The sequence below is a fragment of the Agelaius phoeniceus genome, chromosome 15 (genome assembly GCF_051311805.1).
Source record: "Agelaius phoeniceus isolate bAgePho1 chromosome 15, bAgePho1.hap1, whole genome shotgun sequence".
Lineage (NCBI taxonomy): Eukaryota > Metazoa > Chordata > Aves > Passeriformes > Icteridae > Agelaius > Agelaius phoeniceus.
The window spans coordinates 3,334,193-3,358,537 of NC_135279.1; the positions used below are offsets into that span (position 1 = coordinate 3,334,193).

The 24,345-nt window shown below is 48.7% G+C and overlaps 1 protein-coding gene across 3 annotated transcripts; it reads left to right on the forward strand.

Annotated features, from left to right (window-relative positions):
- The first annotated feature begins 2 nt into the window (after window positions 1-2).
- Window positions 3-23,996, forward strand: BRD8 (bromodomain containing 8). Of its 3 annotated transcripts, XM_077186397.1 has the most exons (27): window positions 3-112; window positions 384-480; window positions 1,283-1,352; window positions 1,616-1,665; window positions 2,536-2,658; window positions 2,803-2,883; window positions 3,287-3,351; window positions 3,930-4,066; window positions 4,488-4,703; window positions 5,919-6,063; window positions 7,208-7,417; window positions 7,825-8,105; window positions 8,595-9,050; window positions 9,396-9,489; window positions 9,699-9,745; window positions 10,082-10,296; window positions 10,554-10,646; window positions 10,830-10,898; window positions 11,593-11,770; window positions 12,409-12,513; window positions 13,421-13,465; window positions 18,989-19,261; window positions 19,660-19,866; window positions 21,098-21,240; window positions 21,933-22,022; window positions 22,364-22,432; window positions 23,379-23,996. In XM_077186397.1, exons 1-27 carry the CDS (start codon window positions 94-96, stop codon window positions 23,599-23,601), a joined length of 3,801 nt encoding a protein of 1,266 aa, XP_077042512.1. In that variant the 5' UTR covers window positions 3-93; the 3' UTR covers window positions 23,602-23,996. The 3 variants fall into 3 exon arrangements, with proteins under 3 accessions (XP_077042512.1, XP_077042511.1, XP_054498977.2); XM_077186396.1 differs by lacking the exons at window positions 18,989-19,261; window positions 19,660-19,866; window positions 21,098-21,240; ... (1 more) ...; window positions 22,364-22,432; window positions 23,379-23,996 and adding an exon at window positions 14,586-15,002 and having other exon boundaries at window positions 4-112; XM_054643002.2 differs by lacking the exons at window positions 4,488-4,703; window positions 18,989-19,261; window positions 19,660-19,866; ... (2 more) ...; window positions 22,364-22,432; window positions 23,379-23,996 and adding an exon at window positions 14,586-15,002 and having other exon boundaries at window positions 4-112.
- Window positions 23,997-24,345: the final 349 nt, after the last annotated feature.

The following is a 24,345-nucleotide window of genomic DNA, read 5'->3' on the forward strand; positions in this document are numbered from 1 at the left end:
ACACGGTGAGGGGGGCGTGGCGGCGCTCGGCCGCCTCCCGGCGGGCTTTGAGCGCGGTACCGCCCCTGCCGCCCTCAGGGCCGGGCGGGGAAGATGGCGGCGGGGCCGGGGAGTGAGTGCGAGGCTGGGCGGGAGATGCGGCGGGGAATGCGCGGCGGCGGGGTTGGGGAGGAGAAGGGGCAAGGGAATGGCCCGAGGAGAACGGAGCGGTTCCGCAGGACCCTCCTGGGAAGATCCAACGGGGGCGCGGGGCGGGGCGGGGCCAATGCGTCCGGGGAGGGGCGGGGCCGAAGAGTCTGTGAGGGGCGGGGCCAGGCGTGGAGCCACGGGTTCGAGTCCCGGTGTGTCCGGGACTGCCCCCACACTCCTGCCCTGTCCCGCAGAGCACAAGCTGCTGAGCGCCGGCCCCACCGAGCCCTGGTCCATCCGTGAGAAGCTCTGCCTGGCCTCCTCTGTCATGCGCAGCGGCGACCAGAACTGGTACGGGAGCGGGAAAGGCGGGCGGCATGTGCACAGCACTGGGCTGTCACCGCGCTGCCGCTGTTCAGAACAAAAATGGGGTGAAAGAGGTGTGCAGGGTGTACCTGGACAGGCATTTCGTTGCCTATATAAGTACTGTGTCAAAGTAGAGGTGTGTTCATCAAAATAAAGAGCGTTGAGAGCTGGGGAGGGAGTTTGGACAAGGAGTGTCCGGACAAGGAGGAACGGCTTCAGACTCAGAGAGGGAGGATTGGGTTGGAGAGTAGGAAAAAGTTCTTTACTGTACTGTGAGGCTGATGAGGCACTGGAAAGGGTTGTCCAAAGAAGTTGTGACTTCCCATCCCTGGAGGTGTCCATGGAGCAGCCTGGGATAGTGGAAGATGTCCCTGCCCATGGCAGGGGGTTGGAACAAGATGATCTTTAAGGTCCTTCCCAACCCATTCTATGATTCTCTGTTCAAAATTAGATGAGGTGGCTTGTGGACAACAAAGATATTTGGTAACAGATCTCCTGTGCACTGAACCCATCACTCTGTTTTACTTTGTTTTTCTCCTCTCTAAAGTAAGGGTTTTGTGGAAATGTAATCATGTAACCAGATGCAAAAAATTTGCTTTTCAAAGCAAAGGAGTGAAATTACTGTTTATTAGAAGCAGGTAAATATTTTTGAGACTTTTAACTCCTTGGTGAGTTTATCATGTTTAGCAGGGTTATTCAATGATGCAAAGAGAGGTTTTCATTTTTTCTCTGCATGTTGGTTGGGGGAGAAGGTAAGTTGATGGTGACTTGCCATTTCCTCCCACAGGGTCTCAGTCAGCAGAGCCATCAAACCTTTTGCAGAGCCAGGACGCCCACCTGACTGGTTTTCCCAAAAGGTAAGACACTGATATTTGAATCTTGGACACCAAACCTCTGCACAATCAGAAATGGCATATTGAGGATGAATTAAGGATTAATTGTTCTGTGTTTTGTCCAGTACACAGTTATTAAGTAAGGCTAACTAATGAGATCCTTCACCAGGCATGTGATTAAGCTGTGAAATTACTTGCCTTGGGAATTTGTGGGTGTCCGTGTATTTTGGTGTGTCCTGCTGTTTGGGCAAGCAAACTGTCCTCTGACTTCCTTTGTTTCTTCTCAGCACTGTGCATCTCAGTACTCAGAGCTCTTGGAGACCACAGAGACCCCAAAGTGAGTACAAAGTCTGAGCCCAGCACAGCCTGCAGCAGCTCAGGGGGCACTCGTGGGTTCTTACAGCAAAGTCCTTGTCACTGTTAAATTATTTTTTGTCCCACAACCAGCTCCTCCCAAAAGGAGCATTTCAGAATGAGAAAATTCAGCTGGAATAGCCGTTGTGGGACAGTGGGATCAGGGTTTGTCAGATGGGAAAGGTAATGTTTATTTGGCTGGAATGAAACACTGCATGTTAGCCTTACTGGTCAGAAGCTTTACACATAAATTTATCATTCAGAGTAGGGCTAGAAAAGAGAAGGAGTGAGAAGGGAGATGTTTTGTATTTCCCACTATTTTGCAGTGATTTCTTACAGGTTTCTTATCAGTGTTGTCACTACAGCTCTGTGATATGAGTTATTTACTGCTCCTAATTCCAGGCATTTTGTTTGGGGACTTCACACAATATTAACTGAAAGATGGGGTGTTTAAAAGTAATATTTGTGTGGAACTGATCTGTTTGTTAATTATATTCAGCACTAGAGTTGCAAAATCAAAGGGTTTAGTAGAGTTAGAAAAGAAAAAAAAAAGATATTTCTTCTTGGGGAGAAAATTCTCTCTTGAAGTGGAAGGATTATTTTCAGGTTGAAAATTTTTGGTGGACTTGCATCTTTGATCTGTTCCTGAAGACTTTAACACTGGGTAAATTAGCAAAAGTTTGCTGAAGAGATTGTTCGAACGTTGTGCTGTCCAATATAATTTAGTGCAATTGGAGGAAGTTGATTTTTTTGGATGAGCATGTCATGAATGACAGAAAGCAGCCATTTATGAAAGAGGAACTGAATTTTCTTGTGGTTTGTCTCTGAGTTTTTCTTTTCTCTTACTCTGTAGAAGAAAACGTGGTGAGAAGGGAGAAGTTGTGGAGACAGTGGAAGATGTTATTGTGCGGAAACTGACTGCAGAGAGGGTTGAGGAGTTGAAGAAAATTATTAAAGAAACACAGGAAAAATACAGGTACATGACAGAGGTGTTAAAATGTTGCACACCTGAGAGTCCTGTCCTGAAAACATAGTCCAAGTGGGATGAAAATTGGGGTGAAAATGCTGCTTAAGGTGTCCAGTTCAGTGATCAAAATGTAAAAAGATTTTATGATTGCAGGCAACTCAAGAAGGATGCAGAGCTGATCCAGGCCGGACACATGGACAGCAGACTGGAGGAGCTGTGCAATGAGATTATGATGTGGGTTATTTCATTATTTCTTCTGAGATTGTAGTTTCCTGACACTCTGTTTGGCAAGAATCTTTTGCTCACATAGTTTGGGTTAAGAGAAATGGGTCTGGGCAGATGCTTTGGCCTCTGAGAGCTTGGACTGGGGGATAGCAGCCGGTGTGGAACATCCTTTGGAGTTGCTCAGTAAAGAGCTTGGCCATGGCTTGCAGAACCATGTTTGCTGCCTCCCTTCTGGCAATCATCTGAAATTTCCTGCCCTGTGTGTGTCTGCTGCTCGCCTTGGGGGATTTGAGGCTGAGTGGTTTGATGTTGTCTGGAGATAACAGGGTGGGCATCAGTAAAATGCATTTTGGAGGGGGAATTAAGGGGAGCTGAGACACCCTGTGACAGCAGGTTTTTGTTCTTTGGACAGAAAGAAAAAACTGGAAGAGGAGGAGGCAGAAGTCAAGAGGAAGGCTACAGATGCTGCTTATCAGGGTAAGCTGGAAATGAGGTGCCTTCATTTTCCTCAATGCATATATTCATAAGAACATTTCAAAAATACTGAAGTCATGTTAAGATCTGCAGGAGGAATTCCTTGACCCTAGAGTTGGAGAGAGAGTCTGTATTCTCTTTCCAGCACTATATTTGTAACAGGGTAAAAGCCAGAGGCTTCTGAAAAAGGAATAAAATCTTCAGGAAAGATGTGTCCCAGGGAAAGCAGGGTTAGTAAGGAGCTCTGTGTTAGAATGTCAGGCTTTTCACACCTTTAGTTTCCCCTGGTCACTGAAGATAAGAGGAAGAAACTTTTATTCTGAGTGTTTAGTTCTTCATAACTCTTGGGGCATTTAATTTGGTGATGGGAGGTGGTGAATACTGAACTGCTAGAGAAACCTGCAGCTGGAGTGCATCACCCAAAGTCAGTATTACTTGGGAACTGAGCTTAGTGGGGTGCAAGAAATTCCTATAACATAAATTGTTCTCTTAAAATTCTTCAGGATAAAGTCAAAGATAACTCTTGGGGACTGTCCACGATGGAGTCACAGACTCTCACTGTAGTTTCTGTTCTCTTCCAGCTCGCCAGGCCATTAAGAACCCACCTCGAAGGCTGACGGGGGTGATGGTTCGTTCTCCTGCAGGCTCCACCTCCCCGGGCGGGGATTATTCCCTCGGAGATCTGTCCCAGCCCGCTGGGGATGAGGCCAGCCCAGGGGTGAGGATCCTTCTCTGGGTAGGAGGGAAAGCCCAGCTTGGGATGTGGGGCTCTGCATCCGTCACAGAGAAGGGGCCTGGGGAGAAGCCCTTGCCTTGCTTTGCAGATTTCAGGTGCTGTCGTGTGGTTGGTGACAGTGCTGCTCGAGATCCACCTCCTCTTCCCTGTCTGTGGTGATCCAGTGCCTGGATCAAAGGCCGTGTAGGGGCATCAGTGGGTTGGCCAGGCAGTCTGTGAGTGCCTGGGAGCTGGCTCTGCAGGGCAGGGAAAGGGTGAAAGCACATGCCTGGAGTAGGGGCAGTGAGTGAATGGAGTAGGTGTCTGTGGTGTGCTGGATCAATGCTCTTGGGGGAAGCAGCAAGTGGGGCTGGTCCGTGTGGTGGAGTGTGGCTTTGAACAGTGTGGTTTTTCTCTTTCTCAGGTCACGCCAGGGACATTGCCCAGCACCCCAGTTGCCTCCTTCATTGGAATCCCTGACACCCCTCCAGGCTCTGCTCCCCTGGATGCCCCCATGACCCCAGTCACTGATGATTCACCCCAGAAAAAGATGCTAGGACAAAAAGCAACTCCGCCTCCTTCCCCTCTGCTCTCAGAGCTGCTGAAGAAGGGCAGTCTTCTGCCCACAAGCCCCAGGCTGGTATGGAGCTCTCTGCTCATATATGCAAGCACACAAACAATTTGCTCCAGATTTTCCCACTGAAAAAGGGGGATCTGCAAAGAATTTTTAAAAATGTGCAGTTTTGTGAGAGTCCCAGCAGAAGTGATAATCTGAGAGGTATAAATACCCCTGTGAGCTGCAGAGGTCAGCCCCTTTCCCAGCAGGACTGCAGGGCTCGTGCAGCACGTAGGACTGGCTGTCCCCTCAGTCACAAGGAGTTGGAGTTGCAGGGTTTGCTAGAGGAAATTGTTCTCCTCAGGGGAGGGAACTTGTTAGTCAGCATCATCCCCATCAGCCTCAGTGGCACTCCTGGTGATTCCTACACTGGGCTGACAATTCTTTACACCTTGTCAGGAAGCCCTGTTTCAGTATTTTTAATGTGTACAAGAGTAGGGAATCCTTGAATGGCATTTATGACCTGTACAGAACTGCTTCAGTTTTCTCCTAATTGTAGACAGTTCCTAAAATCACTGTGATGAGAACCCACTTGTGGTGTTAGTGACTTGGGAAGTCTTAGGAGATGCTGACCCTGTTCAGAGCCCAGTCTGAAAACAGCAGCCTGCTTGTGACACAGATTCCCTGGGTTAGTGCTTGTGTGATGGAGTAGGTGTGTTGCTGTTGACTTTTTTCTTCATAGTAGTCACATTTAGGGGTTTTTCTATTTTCTAGCTTGGGTAAATGTTCCATAGATTTTGTGTTTGCAGGGTGTAACATAAAGTGGGGCAGGGAAAGGTAATGGCTGTGAAAGGCTGAGTTTTCTTTGTAGGAACAGGACTGGTTTGCATCTGTTTCAAGGTCCATCATAGGTTCACTGTGTGACCTTGATCAAGTTACTTTCCATCTCGGTATTTCTGCTTCTCTCAACTCAAAACAAGGGATATTTCTGTGCCATCTCAGGGTCTAGAGAGACTCATATGTGTAAAGGACTGTGAGGTCCTTGAAGAGAAGAGCTGTGATAGAGCAAATGATGCACTTGGCCCGCAGCTGTGTTACAGCTGAAGAACAGCAACAGTTTCAGACTGTGATGTTCTGCACTTGTGTGAGGGGCCTCAGGCAGGGACTAACCTGAATAAAAACTGCGGAGGAAATGCTGGGACACCAGATGCTGGTGCTGTTCGTGGAGGTGCACATCTGGCAGAGAATCACTGCTGTGCTGGTATTTCCAGGAACTTGAGTTTCGTCCTCCTTTGACAGGTTGGTGAAAACGAAATGGCAGTGGCTTCTGGTCACATGAACAGCTCTGGAGTGCTGCTGGAGGTAGGAAGTGTCCTGCCAGTGCTGCACAGTGGGGAAATGCAGTCAGCACCTGGTGCTGTCCCTGCATCTCCAGCTGCTTCAGGTAACTCTGGCCTTTCCTTGTACAGTTCTCCCTTAAGATGCACCTTCAGACTGTTCTGTGGATTTTCCTGGGGGAAGGATGATGCCTACCTGGCTGGTTTGGGGGCTTCTCTTTCAGTTGTATTCCTATTTATGTAGCCCTGTCCATATCACCCCTACTTTTTAAGACCCTAATCCTTAAAAGAGTGACTGAAACAATTTGGTTTGATCCAGTCCTGATCCATGCAGTCTGGTTTTCTGGGTTGGACACTGGCTAATACCAGGCATCTTGAGTGTAGAAAGAGGGGGTTTGTTTGCAGAGAGCTGGGGAAAAAATTGTCTAGATCTGATCCCAAACGTGGCAAACACAGCTCCCTGTGGATCTGGAGAGCTCATGTGCCTTCCCTCTGCTGTATCTTAGAGATCTGTTCAGAGTTAGTCCACTGAGCTCCAGAGGAAGTTCCACAGAGTGGGGGGAAGGGGGACAGTGCAAGACTCTGCATTGGGCTATTTCAGAACAACCTGCCTAAAGAAGTTTCTTTTCCTCAGCTCCTGCTGACTAGTGATTTAATCACATTGTCTGCAACTGAGATTATGTGTTATTCATTCATATAAAATTCCATACAAGTAATATTGCTTTCCTTATCCACATCTGTTTTTTTAAGACTTGTTAATTTAGTCCAGACAGTTCAGTAAATTCAGACTGGAAGTTACAACTAAGATGAATGGCAGCCTTTGATATAAAAGGAATTCTCCAGGAAAAACCTGCTAGGAAATCCCCTCTGCTCCCTCCCAGCTCCTGTGATGACTGTTTGTCTTGGCTTACCTTGTGTGGCTCTCTCAGCACTGTTTTTCAGATTTCCCATAATTGTTCTGGGATGAGCCTTTGGAAGGGCATCTCTGTGCATGTGTGGCTTAGTCTGTCCAGCCCTTACAGTGAGTGCAGTGTTCTGTAGCTGCATGATTCTGCCTCAGACTGCACACACAACAGGAGTCGTGCATTTTTTGGTGCAGGTTCTCTGTACAGCTTTTGGGACTCTTTATAGGTGTATCTGTGTCTTTTCCCAGAAGAAGCCACCAGACAGTGAAGAGCCCAGTGGTGGCTTTGTGGACTTCAGTGGTGGCTGCTTCTTGCTCATGTGCTTTTCCCTTCTACTCTCTGTTAGGTGCTCCTACGCTTTCCCGGCTTTTAGAAGCTGGTCCTGCACAGTTCACCTCACCTCTTGCTTCCTTCTCCGCTGTTGCCAGCGAGCCTCCAGCTAAGCTCCTGCCACCCCCCGTAGAGCCTGTGTCCCAGGCCACTATTGTCATGATGCCCACGCTGTCAGCACCAGCCGTTGTGCCACCAGCTGCAGCTGCAGAGAGCGTAGCCACAGGTGCGTTCCTAACCACGCACTCAGAGCTCACGTCCTGCTGGAAAGCAGAACTTCCCCTGGGATCAGCGCCCTGCGAGCTCTCAGCTGGGCTTTGTCACCTCCCCATCCTGGCCAAAAAGGGTGGCTATGGCTGGGTTCTGGAGGAAACAGATGGTTTTAAACAGGGTTTGCTGGGTGTGGGTGGGGGTGCTGGTGATTTGCTGGACTGCGGTTCAAGGGCTGGAATCTCACTTTGTCTCTCCTGTGGGAAAGCAAACCCGTATTTGTCTTTTATTAATCTAAGCTGTGATGGGGTTGGGTGGGCCTGGGATACTTGTGGTTGGTGCTTGGTGTTACCCACTGCAGTGTTTGTTTATGTGGGGACTTCTCCAGCTTGGTGTCTGACTGTCCCTCTCGTCCTTGTGCAGTGAGCCAGCCTGAAGCCTGCGTTTCCATGGAGGCAGTGGCTGATTCCCATACTGTGACAGTGTCCATGGACAGCAGTGAAATATCAATGATCATTGATTCCATCAAGAAAGAGTGCCTGGGTTCTGGGGCTGGCAGCACTGCAGGATCTTCCAAAGATCACTGCATGGATGGGAAAGAAGATCTGGATTTGGCTGAAAAAATGGATATTGCAGTGTCCTATACGGGGGAAGAGCTGGACTTTGATACGGTTGGAAATATTATAGCCATCATTGAGGACAAGGTAAATGGGGAAAGCAGAGTGCCAGTGCCTTTTGCTCCACATTCAGTTGGGTTAATTTCAAATGATTGCTGTTCACCAATTTAGTTTAAACAAGCAAGAAATAACTATTCCAGAATGCACATTCTCACCATCATTTTCCAGATCAACAGGAAAGGACACCACTGCTGCCTGTCTGACACTGGTGCTCCTTTTCAGAGTACAAAAAGAAATGTCTTTATTCCTTGGAGGGTAGGGTTTGGGTCATGTCTCTGGCAGACAGCTGAGCACTGCTCACAGAATCCTTTCCAGGAGTGCCATATTTCTGAAACTGAAGCTTCAGGAGAAACTCTCCCAGGGAGTGATACAAATCTGGCTGCAAAAAAGGCAACTTTGTAAATGGAGTAGACTGGGATTTCCACAATTGTCTCAGTACCAAATAACGTGAACTTTTCTTTAATCCCTCTTTCTGACCTCGGCCTGCACTGCTGTGTGTTTGTTTTGACAATAAAGGTAGACGACCACCCTGAAGTCCTGGATGCAGCAGTTGTTGAAGCTGCTCTGTCTTCTTTCTGTGAAGATACCGATGACCCTCAGACCCTTCCTGGCCCATGGGAGCATTCAATTCGTCAGGAACATGAGAAACAGGCCCAGATGCCACAAGTGTCTGTGACTGTGAAGCAGGAGAGACTGGAGTGTGAGGAGCCAGAGGCAAAGGGAATTCAAGACCTAATGGGCATCAGTGAGCTGGGGTCAGAAATAAAGACTGAAATTGCAGAGCAGGACCAGAGTCAGCTGGGCCCTGAAGAAACCATACCAGCAACTGCAAGAGTGACAGAAACTCCAGAGCTTAGAAACCAAGAGATAGAAGAAGATCAAAGAGCAGCTGTAACATCGGGAGAGACTTCTGAAATCAAAATAGAGTCGTCCCAGGGAGATGATGCAGTGCTCAATCCAGTGAAGACAGAGGTATGTGGTGACAGAGACTGCCTGGAACTGGTGTGGGGAAAGAGAGGAGCAGTTGTGGCAGGTAGGAGCAAAGTTTAGAGGAAGGATGAGTGCTGGGTTGAAATGACCCTTCAATGTATGTGACTGACTGTTTTCCTGGGAGTCAGGCTGCTGATGTGCAGAGCAGCTCTGCTTTAGGCAGTACCTTTGTGTATCTCCCCCCACCCATGTGCAGAACTGCTGCTGGGAAAGTGCTCAGTGAACCTCATTGGCTGGAGTTAGGTTAGGGTGAGTGAGATGTGCCCACACCTTCACTGAAGTAAGCTGACACAAACATCTAGATTTGTGCATTTCTCTTCCCTCCAGACCCCACCTGATGATGATTCATCCCCTCCACAAGTCCCAAATGTGAGTGAAGACTCCTCACAGGCTGATGTTCAGCACAAATTTGAGCTGTCAGGTAACTTAATTCAGCTAGGAAATCTTTTACATGCAACATTATTAGCTGGATAGTTGTTAGTTATCTGGTTCAGGTTTTTGGGGAGGAGGGAGAAAAGATACCTGTAGGAACAGTGGTAATTACTGCAGGACAGTAGGCGTTGGTGCAGGAGCTTTTGTAGGAAAGGCTGCTTGGGAGAATCAATCTTTCTGCATTTCTTTCTTTCACAGAATCAATGAAGGAGGAGGCCCAAGCCCTGTTTAGGAGTCAGATGAAGGTAATTCCCTGTTGGTTTTAGTCATCTTGAGTTAATTAGCAGCATGCTGCTGCTGCTGTCTGCTGAAAGGCAAAGCTTGTGTTCAGCTTTCTGCACTTTGAGCAGTCTGCAGCTGAAGGGGAGATGGCTTCAGAATGTCAAGGTGTTTATGTCTGTGCTTCTGGGTCTGTGGGGACAAGCAGGGCAGGCTGGAGAGGCTGGGATTTTGTGGAAGTGCCTGTACAGCTGTCAGCAGCCCCTCAAGAAGATCACTGTGCTCGCAGAACCGTAGCTGCTTTGGAGGTGCTGAGTGGCTGCTGTAGCTGGCTGTGCCAGCTGATGGACTCTGTGTTTCAGGATGGGCAGGGTGAGGAGGATGATGAGGACGGTGCCAGTGAGGCTGCCAGTTTGGAGGAGCCCAAAGAAGAAGACCAGGGTGAGGGGTATCTCTCAGAGATGGATAACGAGCCCCCCGTGAGTGAGAGCGACGACGGCTTCAGCGTCCACAACGCGCCCCTGCAGTCGCACGCGCTCGCCGACTCCATCCCCAGCAGCCCGGCCTCCTCGCAGTTGTGAGTGTCAGGGCACACTGGGACTGCAGGATCCCCATTTCTGGCTTGCTGAGTGGGTCCCAAGGGAGAATTTGTTGATTATGGGTTTGGTTCTTGCTTACAAGTGTGCAGACAGCACTCCAGTACCAGCTCCCACTTTTTCCGTCTGTCTTTGGTGTGGGTTAGCACGGGCATGTCAAGGACAAAACAAACCATGAGTTTTCTGCTCTGAGGCAGTGATCAGACTCCTGAAGGAATTAATGTTCTTCTTTTCCCAGCTCAGTGTGCAGTGAGGATCAGGAGGCAATACAGGCTCAGAAGATCTGGAAGAAAGCCATCATGCTGGTTTGGAGAGCAGCAGCTAATCACAGGTGAGTTTGATGTCTTGGCAGAAAGAAGTGACTAATCCTAGACAAGTCTCCACTCTCCCATCTCAGAGGCTTATCTCTTTTGGGAGATGATGAATCATATTGTTGCAGACAAATTAAAAGGAGAGCATGAAACAAATATTTACCAGCAAGGACAGGCACTGAGTGGACTGTTTTTCTCTGCAGGTATGCCAATGTCTTCTTACAGCCTGTAACTGATGACATAGCACCAGGCTACCACAGCATCGTGCAGAGGTGAGTCTCAGCAGTATTCTGTCATCAGAACTCTGTTTGCATATTTGTAGGGATTTCTGGCAACAATGTAGTTTTTGCCTGCTGTGCAGACTTGGAAAAGTGTTCTTTTTCTGACATGATTCAGTCAGAAGTAGGTTTCCCCAAGAACAGTCATCCTCAGGCACATGTCTATACACAGTCCTGACTTTGAGTGAAGTACACTGACTTACAGAGAACATTTTACCAGTAAGGTGAAACTGATGTTTCCCCCAGTTTCTGTCCAAGAGTAGGATTTAACCTTTGAAATTCCTAAAAGCTGTTCTCTAATCAGTATTTTTTGCTGTCCCAGATGGTGGACTTTTCTGGAAGAATTACCAGAATCCCCTACTAGCTGCTGAAATCTCTTGTAAACAGTTCAAGCTCAGTGGCTGCAGCTCTAGCTCCTTAGTTTCTCTGTCAGTGGTGCCTGGAGAAGGCAGATGCCTCTCCTGAGAGATCTCTGAGGCTGTTGTTACTGTTCCAGGTAACTGCTGGACACCTTGGGTCTTCTGACCCAGGCCTTGGTACTGGGGAGCACAGCCCATGGGGGAGAACCTGTTCAACTAAATAAAATAGACCCTGTAGCTAAACACATTACAGACCCAGAGCTGTTCCTAAAGGAGATGGGAAAGAGTTAAACATTTCTGTTGCAATTTTGCCTGCGTTTCTTTCACAGGCCAATGGATTTATCTACCATCAAAAAGAACATTGAGAATGGGCTGATCCGAACCACAGCCGAGTTCCAGCGGGACATTATGCTGATGTTTCAGAATGCAGTGATGTACAACAGCTCTGACCATGATGTGTACCACATGGCTGTGGAGATGCAGAGAGATGTCCTGGAGCAGATCCAGGTAAAGTACTGAGCTGAGGCCAGTGCAGGACAGAGCATCTGCCTTGGTCCATAGGTCTGGCTGTCCCATAGTTTCACTCCCAGTGTGTTTGAATGCAGTGGGTCCTGCCCTTCCCTGCTTCTCTCTCATGATAGTTCAGGTGTTTGTGTTGAACTAGATTGTGGGTGAGTTAAAAGTAACACAGCAGAATATTTTATATGTTCATCCCAGACCAATTTCAAATGTAATTTCCTTCAGGGAAATGCTTAGGCCAGCAAGAACCAGGGTGTGGTTCAGGAACAGAAACGAGCAACAAGAGCAGTGAATGACAGGGGACGCCACGGCTTCTTTGGGTGGCTGTGCTGGTTTATGTTGATATAAAGGGCACATGAAACTGCCCTGTGAATTTATGCTATTTAAAATATCCTTTGAAGCAGAATGTCCCAGCTGGCAGGGCTGAGTTTGAATTGGGGTTTTGTAGTTCCTCAGGACTTGTGGCTTCTGAGGTAAATTGGGGAACTTATTCTGAGCAGCACACAAGGAACTGAAACTGCCTCTGACCCAATCATTCCCAGCCTGTGGTCTGTGATAGTTAACTGACATGCACTTACTGAGCTTGTTTTGCTTGACAATCTTAACAGAGTGTGGTTTCCTTGCAGCAATTTCTGGCCACACAACTGATGATGCAAACATCAGAGTCAGGGATCAGTGCAAAGAGCCTGCGGGGGCGAGACTCCACTCGCAAGCAGGATGCTTCAGAGAAGGTGAGAATGCTGCACCCTGTGCCAGGGCACTTGGGATCTTCTGAAGAATCCCAAGATACTGCATGAAGTTCCCACACCACGGAGGCAAAAGTTCCCACACCAGCATCTTCACGTGAACAAATTTTCTTTAAATGTCTGTATTGATTAGATTTCAGTTCTGGAACTATGCAGCATGCCAGAGGCAGGTCTCATGAGTTTTTTCTGTAATACAAATACTTCTATTACCTGTTTTTAAAAACAGGTGATAAAAACTGTAGGGAAATGAACAGAGTATTGGAAGAGATGTGAATACTCTCAGGCACACAGTGTGACTCTTGGGGATGAGCCTGCAGAGTTGGACTCCATGATCCTTGTGGTTCCCCTCCAACTCCACAGACTCTGATTCTATGGTATGGCAGAAAGGTGAAGGGAATTGCCATATCCTTCACTTCCTAGTCAGGTTTTTAGAGCTAGAGAATCAGTCACCTCTGGTTTGCTGTGTAAAATACACCAGAGAACCTTTGAATTCCACACTGATCTACGCGATGAAGATTTGTGGTTTTTTCTTTTATAAAGACACATGCAAACTTGATGAAGTGATCTCAGGTACTCTCTGGTGCGCACAACACTGTGACAGCAGGGGCTGCCTGCTGAGTTCTAGTGACAGCTGCACTGAGCAGGAATTGTTTGGTAGACCAGGAAAACTTGCTGTGGCTGTGGAGGGAATATCCCTTTCCTGGCATTCTGGCTCTCGCAGTATCCCTCTTTTGTCTGTTTTTATGTTCCTGCTGCATAAGACTGACGCCCTGCAGGAAGGGGAGTGGGGCACATGTTCCTCTATGCTCATGTGTGGGCTCAGTGCTTCTGTGTGGTGTGTGCATTTCCGTAGCTGATGCCTGATAAGTCCTTCTGTTTGGCCTTTTAACAGGACAGTGTCCCAATGGGCTCTCCTGCCTTCCTTCTCTCTCTCTTTGTAAGTATTGAAAGGCTCCAGCAGGTTCTGCAGTACTGCTGCCAGGTGCTCTGCTCCTTGTCTGGGTGATCCCTGCACTGTCACAGCATCCTTAGCGCTGCAGCAGGGTGTGTTTGACTTGGGGGCTGCACCACTGTGAGCTCAGAAGAGACATCTCAGTCCCTTACTCTCAAAATGGGTGAGCGGGTGGGGCTTCACTCTTTTCTTCTGGTTCCAAGTGTTTTTTGTTTTGTCATCTGCTTTTGCTTTTTTCCATGACTTCTCTCCTGCTTTCTTTCCATGTAAGTGGGAAGACAAACCAAGTGGTGCAGTCCTGTAGTTCCTACATCTCTCATGTTTACACAGCTGCCCCTTCCACACGTCCGAGGCAGTACAAAAGGTCTTGAGAGAGTGAGGAGTCAGCTGTGTGTCCTTTATCTGTTCCTGGTTCAGAAAGCAAAAAAGACTCTGCAGAAATATCTTGCTCTGTGCCCGTGGTGATCTGGAAGTGTTTGGAAAAATATTCCCTCTGGGAAACCCCAAGTCTCTGAGTTACTGTGAGGAGAGAGAGAGGAGGAAGATGGAGAGCTGTCCTTATCTCTTACATTATCTAAAGACAGAGGAGTACTCCAGGAGAGGCAGCAGATCAGCCAGAGAGAGGATCAGAGGAAGCTCTCAGCTCACCTTCTGCTCGTGGAAAGGAGCTGTGTGGAGGAACTAGGGAGCTAGTGCCAGGGTCACTCAGCTGGAGGAGCACTTCCATAGGGATCAGCTGCTGATAAGGTAGGTTAGTCAGCAGTTTTCCTTTTCCCACCTTAAGCTAGAATCTGCTGCTTAGGAGGAAGCCTGCACTGTCCAGGCTCCAAAAGCATCTGTCTGGGCCAGAGGTGTTGCCTCTCTCTGCCCTGGCTCCAGCAGTAGATGCTGAGATGCTGCCAAGCCCAGCACCCTGCTGTGTCCACATCCAGCTTTAGGTAGGTCTGCAGGCAGGCCTTGGCAGGGACAGTTTCCCTTTCTCCTGATGGGAAGGCATGAAAAATTGTTGCCAGATGCAGAATTCCCTCCCTCTGTCCCTCCCTCCCCTGTGCCGGAGGGCCGTTCCTGTGGGTTGTGTAACTCTGTTTGTTTGCCTTGTGAGCAGGACGGAGGCACCAGAGGGCGGCGCTGCGCCATCGAGGCAGACATGAAGATGAAGAAATGATGCTGCAGACACAAAATCCCAGCAGAATCCCAGGCATCCGGAGCTGGAGTGTGAGCAGGCAGCTCTCAACAGCTGTTGGAGGAGGAAGAAAAGCTGCAGGTCCATTTCTGGGACCTGGTTCACCACCTTCGCTTGCCCTTCTGGAAAGCAGTGTCTTGTCAGAATGTGTAACCCAAAGAAACTTCCCTGGAGGGGAAGACCAGCCCCCCCTGCCTGTTTTAGGGCAGTTGTCTTGGGCTTCATCAGTGTTCTGGTGTTAGCTAGCAGCTGGTGGCTCGTATGTACTGTAATGTGAAGTGTACAGATTTTTACTAGTGCTGTGTAAATGTGATGTATATTAAAATCTGGGAACAAACCCGTGTGCAGTGTACAGAGAGTCACAGCTCTGCAGGGAGGAGCCCTGTGCCACAAGCCTGGATCCCCACCTGGACTATCTGCAAATATAATTCTTTTCCAGTTACCCCTATAGCACACATGCATGGCAGAGCTCTGCTGTTAGAGACAATCCATAAATCACAGGAATGCTGCACAGTGCTTGGAAGGAGAGGAGGATTCCCTGCTTGAGTGTGTGAGGATACAGCACCACTCTGGTGACACTGGAGATCAAACCTTGAGAAGTTAAATGCTGCAGTCTTGTTGGAGCTTTCCTTAGGAGAAAATGCATTGCAAAGGACTTGACATTCTTTCCCCAGAGATCTGTGGAGGCTGCACTAGTCAGAGTGAAAATCTGTGATCCCAGCAGCTGTAGGCAGGATTGCCAGTACCTGGTTTCACATCTGAGCTTGTGCCCTGTTCCTACTGGGAATTACAGTCCTTTTCCTCAGCAACACGAAGGTTTAAATTCTCTGCAAGAATTTCCAAGTCACTTTTTCTGCTCATATGACCTGAGATGAAACTTGCCTGTTTCCTGCCCACACAACCATTCATGGGGGAAAAGAAAACAACAGAATGACACCATCCTTGATTGCTGCAGCAGCTGGGAGTGCTCTGCCCTCCGTGCAGCATATCCAGGGTGCAGCTTTCTGGTAGACAGGTTTCAGGAAACTGAGTCACTGGGATTAAGACCAGAGGCATTGTTCCCTTATCCAGTAAGAGCTCTCAATTTTCACAAGTTCAGTGTTGAAGTTGGCCATGCCTGCTGTGTCAAGTCCTGTGTATTGCTGAGGTGAATTTTCACCAAGACTCACCTTACTGATGTGGAAATGCTGAAACTCCCTTGGATTGGTGTTTGGTTCATTGTCTTTTGCTGCTAAACACGGGAGCAAACTTCTGGTTTGAATTTTTATTGTTCTCAGTTCGTAGCACAAAAAGTTACAGGGGTCTTTGTCTTTCATGCATTTCATGGAGTGATTTCAGTTAGGGACAAACATTTTAGCATTGCCTGTTGTGACAGGACAAGGTAGTGACTCTAAACTAAAAGAAGGCCTATTTAGACTGGATGAAGATTATTTTTACAATGAGGGTGGGGAGGCCCTGGCACAGTTACCCAGAGAAGCTGTGGATGCCCCATCCCTGAAGTGCTGAAGGCCAAGTTGGACGAGGCTCTGAACAACTTGGAATAGTGGAAGGTGTCCCTGCCCATGGCAGGGGAGCTGCACCCAGACAGCCTTTAAAGGTCCCTCCCAACCCAACCTGTTCCATGATTCTAAGTTGGAAAGAACCTCTCTGCATTCCTTTACTTCATTCAGCTGCTCAGAGCAGGGCCAGCTTCAAATATTTAACCTTAGTCAGAGTCTCCTGTGGTGCAGCTTGTCATCCCTGTCTCCTTTCACTGTTGGGCTCTGAGAAGGGTCTGGCTCCATCTCTGTGACACCTCTGCCCTGCCCCTGTCTCTGCTGGAAAGCTGAAGGTGCAGCACAGGAGAAGGCCCTTCTCAGACCCTCTGGTAATTTGCTTTCATCATAGCAAGAATTGCTGTTCCTTCCTACCCTTGGTTTCTTTTCCTAACCAGGTATTTTTCTCTCAGCCTTTTCTCTTGTCCCATGACATTTTAATAGTCTTTAATGATGTTTAAGAGCTTTAAAATTCCAAGATAGGGTTTTCTCTCAGGAGCCTCATTCCCTCTTTCCCAATTCATCATCTCGTGCTCTGACTACTTACTAATTCTCTTCTTCCTAATACTTTGTTCTAATCTGTCTGGTACAGAGCTGATGTTTTACTGTGCTGCATCTCCCAGCACCCACCCTTTTACAGACAGATGAAACTGTCACCCCTTTCTGGTTTTCTTCTTAAATGACAAGTTACACAGCATAGACTTGGTCACGTTATATTTAAGCTTCTTTAGGGCTCACAAATGAATCCCAGTGGGTTCTAAGGTTTATTCACTGTCTCAAATTGTTCTAAAATCTCCCCTGTTGACATTTTAATTAGATATCATCTCTCAGACCCATCCCAAGAGAAGGTCTCATGTGAGCTCCTCTGTGGCAACTGCTGATAATGATGATTAATTTGGTTTTTCCAACTGGCCCTATTTTCCACTGAGATGTTTGGCACTGATCATGTGTCATCCCCACTGATCATCTGGCAGCTCTCTGCTTCTGATGTTTTTGATGAGGTTTTTTGTTTTTATTTGCTTTTATGTCTTTAGCAAATTGTTCTCTTTTTCCTTTTTTTTTTTGCCTACTTTATGTGGATTCTACATTTCATTTGTTAGAGTTCAGGCTTTTATCATTTTTCTTGTTTTGACATGTAAGTTCTTTTTAAAGGCTGTCTTTCTGATTTCCAACAGCTTTTTTCCCAGAACAGCAAGGGTTGTGCAGTGTCTGATCTCTGCAAAGTGAACTAAAACTTTCCAGTTTGAGAGAGGTTCTTTGCTAATGACTTATCTAGCCAACGAAATTAAGAACTGTCAGGCAATTCTTAATTAAAAGTTCAAGCCTGTGTCATTTTGTCCGGAATTGGTGCAGAGCTGAGCTGTCTGTGATTATTTCACTCATCATGTCTTGCACTAACGCTGCTGTTCTGCTCTCTGGCATCTTGAGCCTTCCAAGATTTGGTAAAACTGAACATAAGGCTGAAGATCTCTTTAATCTCATGCCCAAGTTCCCAGGACTTCCTTATTTTCAACATTTATCCCTCTGGAGCACAGAAGGATGATCACAAGTGATCAGATTACCCCAGGCTGAGGCTTTTCTGTGCCTCTGTGTGTGGCAGCTCTGCTGAGGCTGCAGGAGAGAGCTCCAGGCACAGGGTTTCTCCTCAGATGGAATCTCAGTTTGCCCAACTCCCTCACCTGGAAGCTGAGAGCAGGTAATGTTATCACCTCCCTCATCAAATTTCATCTGCTGCCACTGAAGTGAACTTTGGAAGAGGTTTCAGAAGGACAGGCTTGCAGATCCCAGCTCTGCTTGCAAGTTCACAAAATAAGCAAAGCAGTTTTCTCATCCCAGACCCAGTGGATTCTGTATTTCTCCCAGTTATGCACTATAAGCTGAGTTTGGAGCTGTGCTAGCAGTCCTGAGAATGGAAAACACAATCAGTGAGAAATGTGCTTGTTTAAAACTGAAAAAATTAGGTTGTACATAATTAAAAGAAGACTCTAAAGCCAGTGTTAATTAATGCATGGAGTTCTCCATAGGTGCAGCATCCAGGCAGCTCCATTCAGTGGCAAGATGAGGATTTTGTGACACACTTTGCTGTTGTACTGTGGCTCTGCAATCAGTTCCCCAGGCTTAGAGGACTCAGAGTACACTCATGCATTTAGGCATGGACTAATGAACAGAGATGAAATGAGTGGTTTCTTCCTTCTTAAGAGAATGCAAACTTTTATTTTCTGCAGTGGATGGAACTGTGCCTGTCGGTGTGACTGTGTGGTTATAATTCTTCTTGCTCAGGTACATGAGATAACACATCCAGATAAATCCCACCTGTCACTTTCAAAACTGTGTCTGTAAGGTTTGGAGTAAGTTATCTCCAGTATAGAAAGTCCCCAGGGGGCAGCAAGTGGAATTTCAGTGAGCTGTCCTTGGAGTCACCAGTTGTTGCCAACACTCAGCAGCTGAGGAGCCCCAGCAGGGCTCGGTCTGAGCTTGCTGGGTGCCTTCAGCACCTGAAATATGGAGCATCAGCAAAGCCACAGGCTCCAGACTGCTCAGCATGCCCTGAGCAGAGTGACCCACTGACCAGGGCAGGGAGAGAGCACAGCAAAAGCAGCAGAAAACCTCAAATTCAATTTGTGTAGCAGAGCTGCAGCCCTGCCATGTGCTGTGTGTGAGCTCAGGGGTAGGGTGCTCACCTCAGAGTCCTTCCCATGCTGTGGCCCTCCAAGGGTGTCAAGAAATGAGCTGGGCTTGGCAGTTCTGGATCAGGGTGCAAAGAAATTGCTGTATTTTCATTGTTTGCAGATGGGCCATGCCTGGAAGTCTGAGTTGGAATCTCCCATTAAGTCAGACAGCAGTGATTTCCAGTCCCTTCCTGACTGGGATTCAAGCTTGGATCTGGATGTGATGAGCTGGAGAAATACTGAAGAGGAGGCCATGGGGAGGCTGGAGGGGAGCAGCCAAGAGGCAGACCCTGAGATGGAGCTGAGTGAGCCTCTCTGGAAGGATGACAGTGAAGACAACCACGAGGCAGAGGAGCCTCGTGAAAACGACAATCTTCTTCAGTTCCTCTTGGAGGTAGGGCAGTTTGGATTACAGGAAGGTGGGCAGCATAGTTCAGCCTCTCCTGAAACATTGGGCTTTGCAGGGCCTGCACCATCCATACCAACACAAACAGTCTGGGGGCACAGCAGAAGCTCTGGGTTCACTTTCTCCCCAGCCCAAGCCCAGCCTTTCCTCCCATTTGGAGCTCCCACTGCACACAGGCTGCTGCTTTGCCAAAACCCAGCTCACCCTTAAGCACAGAAATGTCAGTGAACTGACACTGTAATAATAACACAGGGCTTCATCAGATTTTGCAAAGATTCCTAAAAATGGAAAGGCGTTCGTGAGCGATTGCAAAAATAGCATCTCTGCTGTTTATTTCTTCTCCCTTTTGCCTTCACAATTTGAAGTAATAAATCCCTGTCTTGCAGGTAACCCAGATGTTGGAATCTTGCTGCATTGGCAGCACAGAATCACCACAGACTCCATGGGATTATCGTGGCTCTGTGGGGAAGCAGAGTGATGGGGAGGAAATGAGGTGCCAGGAAAAGACCACAGGAACAGTAGGCTCAGGAGCAGAGGAATGTCAGCTGCACATCCTGGCAAAAGATGAGGAAGAACTCTGCCTGGAAAGAGAGGTAGGAGAGTGGTGGTCCTGAAAGAGCCTCTGGCCCTGGGTGAGAGATGAGAAACCAGCTCTAGAAGAGATGGGGAGCCCCAGGTTCTGAGAGGGGAGACAAAACACACAGGAGGGGAACACAGAAAAAATGTATGAGGGAAGGGTGTTTTTTATGTATGGCTGTGTATCTTTATAAACAGGAAGCTTGTTACAGATGAAACCCTCAGATGTGAGTTGGAGGAATTGCTCCTTGGCAGTGTAAAGGTGACTCATGAGAGCTGGCAGGCTGCTCTCAGGTTTAAGGCAAGGTTGGAGTACTTGCCTGGTTCTAATTGCTGTGTTTTGCAGCACAGCTTGGCTGGTTTCAGGCCCACGTGGCTGTGCCAGCAATAACCATCTGCCCCTGGGGACTGTCATGTCTTAGAAGCAGGCACTGTCTAGCCTGGGTTTGCATCAGTCCTGTGTTTGGGGGCTGTGGGCTCCCACCAGCCTGCTGGGTATTCCTGGGAAAGCAGCACAGCACTGGAGGAACAGGGCTATTTTTCCACACTTGTTCTCTTGCAAACTCAGGACACTGGAGACAAATAACGCCCAGGATTTCACCTGTCCAGCCAGGACAGTGTATTCCCAGCAGTTACTCTGCTCTCAACTGCTGTTACTCCCAGCAGCTCCCTCTCAGTTCTCCCAGTGCTCACAGCCAAACACACAGTGTTCAGTTTCTTTCTGAGAAGTCTGCTCATGCTTCAGATCTGCTGAGGATTCTGAGGTGCTCCTGCATGAAATCCCACTGAGCTTTTTACTGGCAAGCCACTACAACAACAGCACCACTCTCCTTCCTGGCTGAGTCTATTCCCTGTCATTTTAACGTGGGAGTTTGTGAGGAAACAACCTTGTTAACTCTGGGGGTTCCTGTTATCTGTATCTGCAGCTTTAACGAGCCTGAGGCAGTCTTACCTCAGCTCCTGATTGCCCTCCCTACATCCATGACTCTTCCCAGAGAGCAGACACAACACTGGGCACCACTCAGCTCCACAGGGTTTGTGTCAGCCAGGGGTGGATGTCATCCAAGAGATCAGACACAGCTCCTGCTGGAAGGTCTGAGTGAGGTCAAACAGCATCCTCTGAGTAACAGAGCAGGCAAGCTCCCAGCTGAGCCTGGATGCAGGAGAGGGATTTACAGCAGGCTGGCTTCTAGATGAAGGATTCAGGTACTGTGCTGCCATTTTAGATGTGTCCTCTGTGTTCTTCAGGGAGAGACTGAAGACTCACCTGGAGAACCCCCTTCAGATGTGCACTCACCTGAGATGAGTGCTCAGGCCCTGGATCAAGATGACAGTGACAGCAGCTCTGCAGCCTCAGTGCTGGACTCCACAGGCTCTCCCAACATGCACCTGTAAGTAGCTGGTTCTGCACTCTTGCAAGTGCAGCAGAACAGAGTCATTTCCCTTGTCACACGTGAGAAAAGTGCATGGCCAGGTCACATCCAGGAAGGTGAGGTAGCCAAGCACAGCAGGAGGGAGGGAGGTAACTTGTGCTGTCTCTGGATTTGCTGGTATTGTAGGGCATTGATCCTAAGGTGAAGTGAGAGATTAAATAAGAGATTAAATGAAAAATACATGTTTTATGATTTCTCAAGTGAAACAGGCCTGGTGTGAGCTGCACATCAGGCTCTGTCAGGCAATGCACAGCCCAGCATTTCCAACCCCTCTGAGCAGGTGCAGGTGTGTCAGTCACATGCAGGCTCTGCCACCTGTGTGATAACTTGCACTGCCTCTCAGAGGAAAGACATGGGATTGTGGGAAGAGAAACTTCACCTCAGTAAAGTTCTGAACTGCAGAGCAGCTTGAGGTTTTTCTATCCAAAAGATAGAAAATCTGTTCCTTATCTCAGCTTTGCTTTTACCTGTTGTCCTGCATCTTCCTGCACTCTGGATGTTCAGTTGTGCATTCTGATGCAGAGCACTCCCACCATCACACTGAGAGGCTTTTTGTAGCTTCATCCACCTGGGTGTGGTGGGAGCCAGCAGAATTGTCACCTCCTACTTTGTCTCGAGTGTGATGATCTGGCAGTATCTTCACTCCACAGGCTGCAGCCAGTGGAGTGGAATAACCCCCTCCAGCACCTGATCCTCAAAAAAAAGCTCCTGTCCATCTGGAGGATGATAGCCAGCCACAGGTATGTGGGAGCAGAGGGCTGCATCAGCATGTCCTGAGTCCCAGCTCCTGTGTCACCTGTCCCAGCCCTCCCCTCCCAGGGGCTGGCCTGTCTCTCCAGGACTTTGCTTTGGGAACAGCTGCCTGCTGCAGAGCTGGAGAGAACACTGCATATTGATTTCCTCTGCTTAATGTGGCAGAGCCCAAATGCTGCTTCCTACACAGCTGGCACAACACTGGCTGTGCATCAGGGCCAGCAGGGAGAGGCAAGCCCTGCTCCACGTTTGTGGTGCAGGGACAGGCAGAGAACATTCCTTGTCCTTGTCCTTGTCCTTGTCCTTGTCCTTGTCCTTGTCCCTGTAGGTTCAGCAGCCCGTTCCTGAAGCCAGTGTCAGAGAAACAAGCCCCTGGATACAGGGATGTGGTAAAGAGGTGAGTTTGTGGAGGAAGTGCTCACTGGTTGATTTCACTCAGGCTGTTTTCTGTCTTCTCTGGTTTCCAAAGGGCCAGTGGGATGGTTTCCTTCCTCCTTTTCCAGAGTTTGGCTGTCACCAGCATCTCCCACTGATTTCTTTCAGTAAAACTCCCTTCTGGGTAATTAGAACCTGGAAGCTTGCACTGACTCTGGAGCTGGTGGGAATTGTGCCTGCCCTGTGCAGGCATTGCATGGCTGGCTCATTCCAGGGACAGTCCCTGGGCAGGGGATCCAGGCCCTGCAGCTCAGCAGTCCCTTCTCCCCATGCCTGGAATGTGCCTCAGGAGATGCCCCCTCCTCACCCGCTGCGAGCGCCCCAGATGTTTCACTCTCAGCACAGAAGTGGGTCATAAGAATATTTCCCAGAGAGATTAATGGCATTTTTTCAGAGCTGAATCATGTTCTATTCTGGTCACAGTTGTCCTCTCTGCAGCCATTCATTTTCCCATTCTGTCAAAGTAAGGGAAGTAATATTTATTCCCTATCATGTTCCCCTTACCAGCACTGCTATTTTTGCTGGTGGCACCATTCGATCTTTAGGGGGTTTAATAGATACCTATTTTAGTAACTTTTCTTTCTCCACTAAGACCTGGACTGACTTCCTGAAGACTAATTACTGCTTGCCTTCTCTGGAGCTCAGCATCCCATTTTTTCCAGAGGTGACTGCTAATGACCTGCCAAGTTGATTGGATAGCAAGTGTCGCATTGGCTGAACTCACTTTTGTCTGGCTCAGAAGAAAAGCCTTTCTCACTCCCCCCTGTGTGTCTTGAGCAATAAAATTGATTGAAAATAGCTGTGCTTTCAGGGCCACCCTGAAATGAGAACAAGCACATTCATGCAGATCCCAAAGGATGCCAGGCCCTGGGTTGCAATTTCATTCTTCTCCTCTCTGTCTTTTGTAGACCCATGGATTTAAGCAGCATAAAGAGGAGGCTGTCAAAGGGACACATTCGGTCCGTGATGCAGTTCCAGTGTGACCTGATGCTCATGTTCCAGAACGCCGTGATGTACAACAGCTCCGACCACCACGTGTTCCACGTGGCTGTGGAGATGCAGAGAGAGGTCTTGGAGCAGCTGCAGGTCTTGGCTGAAGCCCTCCTGTTGTCCAGGGACAGGCTGGAGTGAGGCAGAAGGTAACCAGCCCTGCCTGAGGCCTCTCTAGTTGGAGCAGTGATGTCTCCATGGCTCAGGGCATCTCCTGGGCTCAGAGGATGTGCTGCCATGGCGTCAGGTAGACCTCATTATCCCCAGTGCTGGCTGCTGGGTTGATGGGTTGATTAAGAGCAGTTTTTGGGAGGGTACCCTGTTGGAAGCCTCCATTCTTTTTGGGAAAAGCAGCGATGTAGCCCTGCCGGGAGAAGAGTTCCCTGGGATGGAAAGCAAGGGAGAGAATCCTGTGTGTGGCCAGGTGATGAAGGGGGTGCAGCCTGTGGGGGTGGCTGGCTGCACAGCGGGCACGGCAGCGTTCCCGGGTTCAGGTTGTTGTCATGTTGTGTTGGGTCGGGTGGGTCCAGCGTTACCCGCACTGACCACACCCAATAAAGGCCCGTGTTGAAGCTTGCCCCGGCCTGCCTGACACTGGGACTGGGACCGCGACTGGAACTGAGCCTGGGACGGGGACTGGGGCTGGGTCCAGAACTGGGACTGGGGCTAGGACCGCGACTGGAACTGAGACTGGGACTGGGTCCAGAACTGGGACTGGGACTGAGACTGGGAGGGGTCCGGAACTGGAACTAGGGCTGGGTGCAGAACTGGAACCGGGACTGGGTCCAGAACCAGGACTGGGACCGCGAATGGAACCGGGACCGAGTCCAGAACTGGGACCGGGACCGGGGGCGGGAAACGCGGGACGGAGCGCGTGGCCCGGGG

Coding starts and splice junctions, on each gene's coding strand:
- BRD8 (XM_077186397.1), top strand. Junction 1,666..2,535: donor GAGACCACAGAGACCCCAAA/GTGAGTACAAAG, acceptor CTTACTCTGTAG/AAGAAAACGTGGTGAGAAGG. Junction 6,064..7,207: donor TGCATCTCCAGCTGCTTCAG/GTAACTCTGGCC, acceptor ACTCTCTGTTAG/GTGCTCCTACGCTTTCCCGG.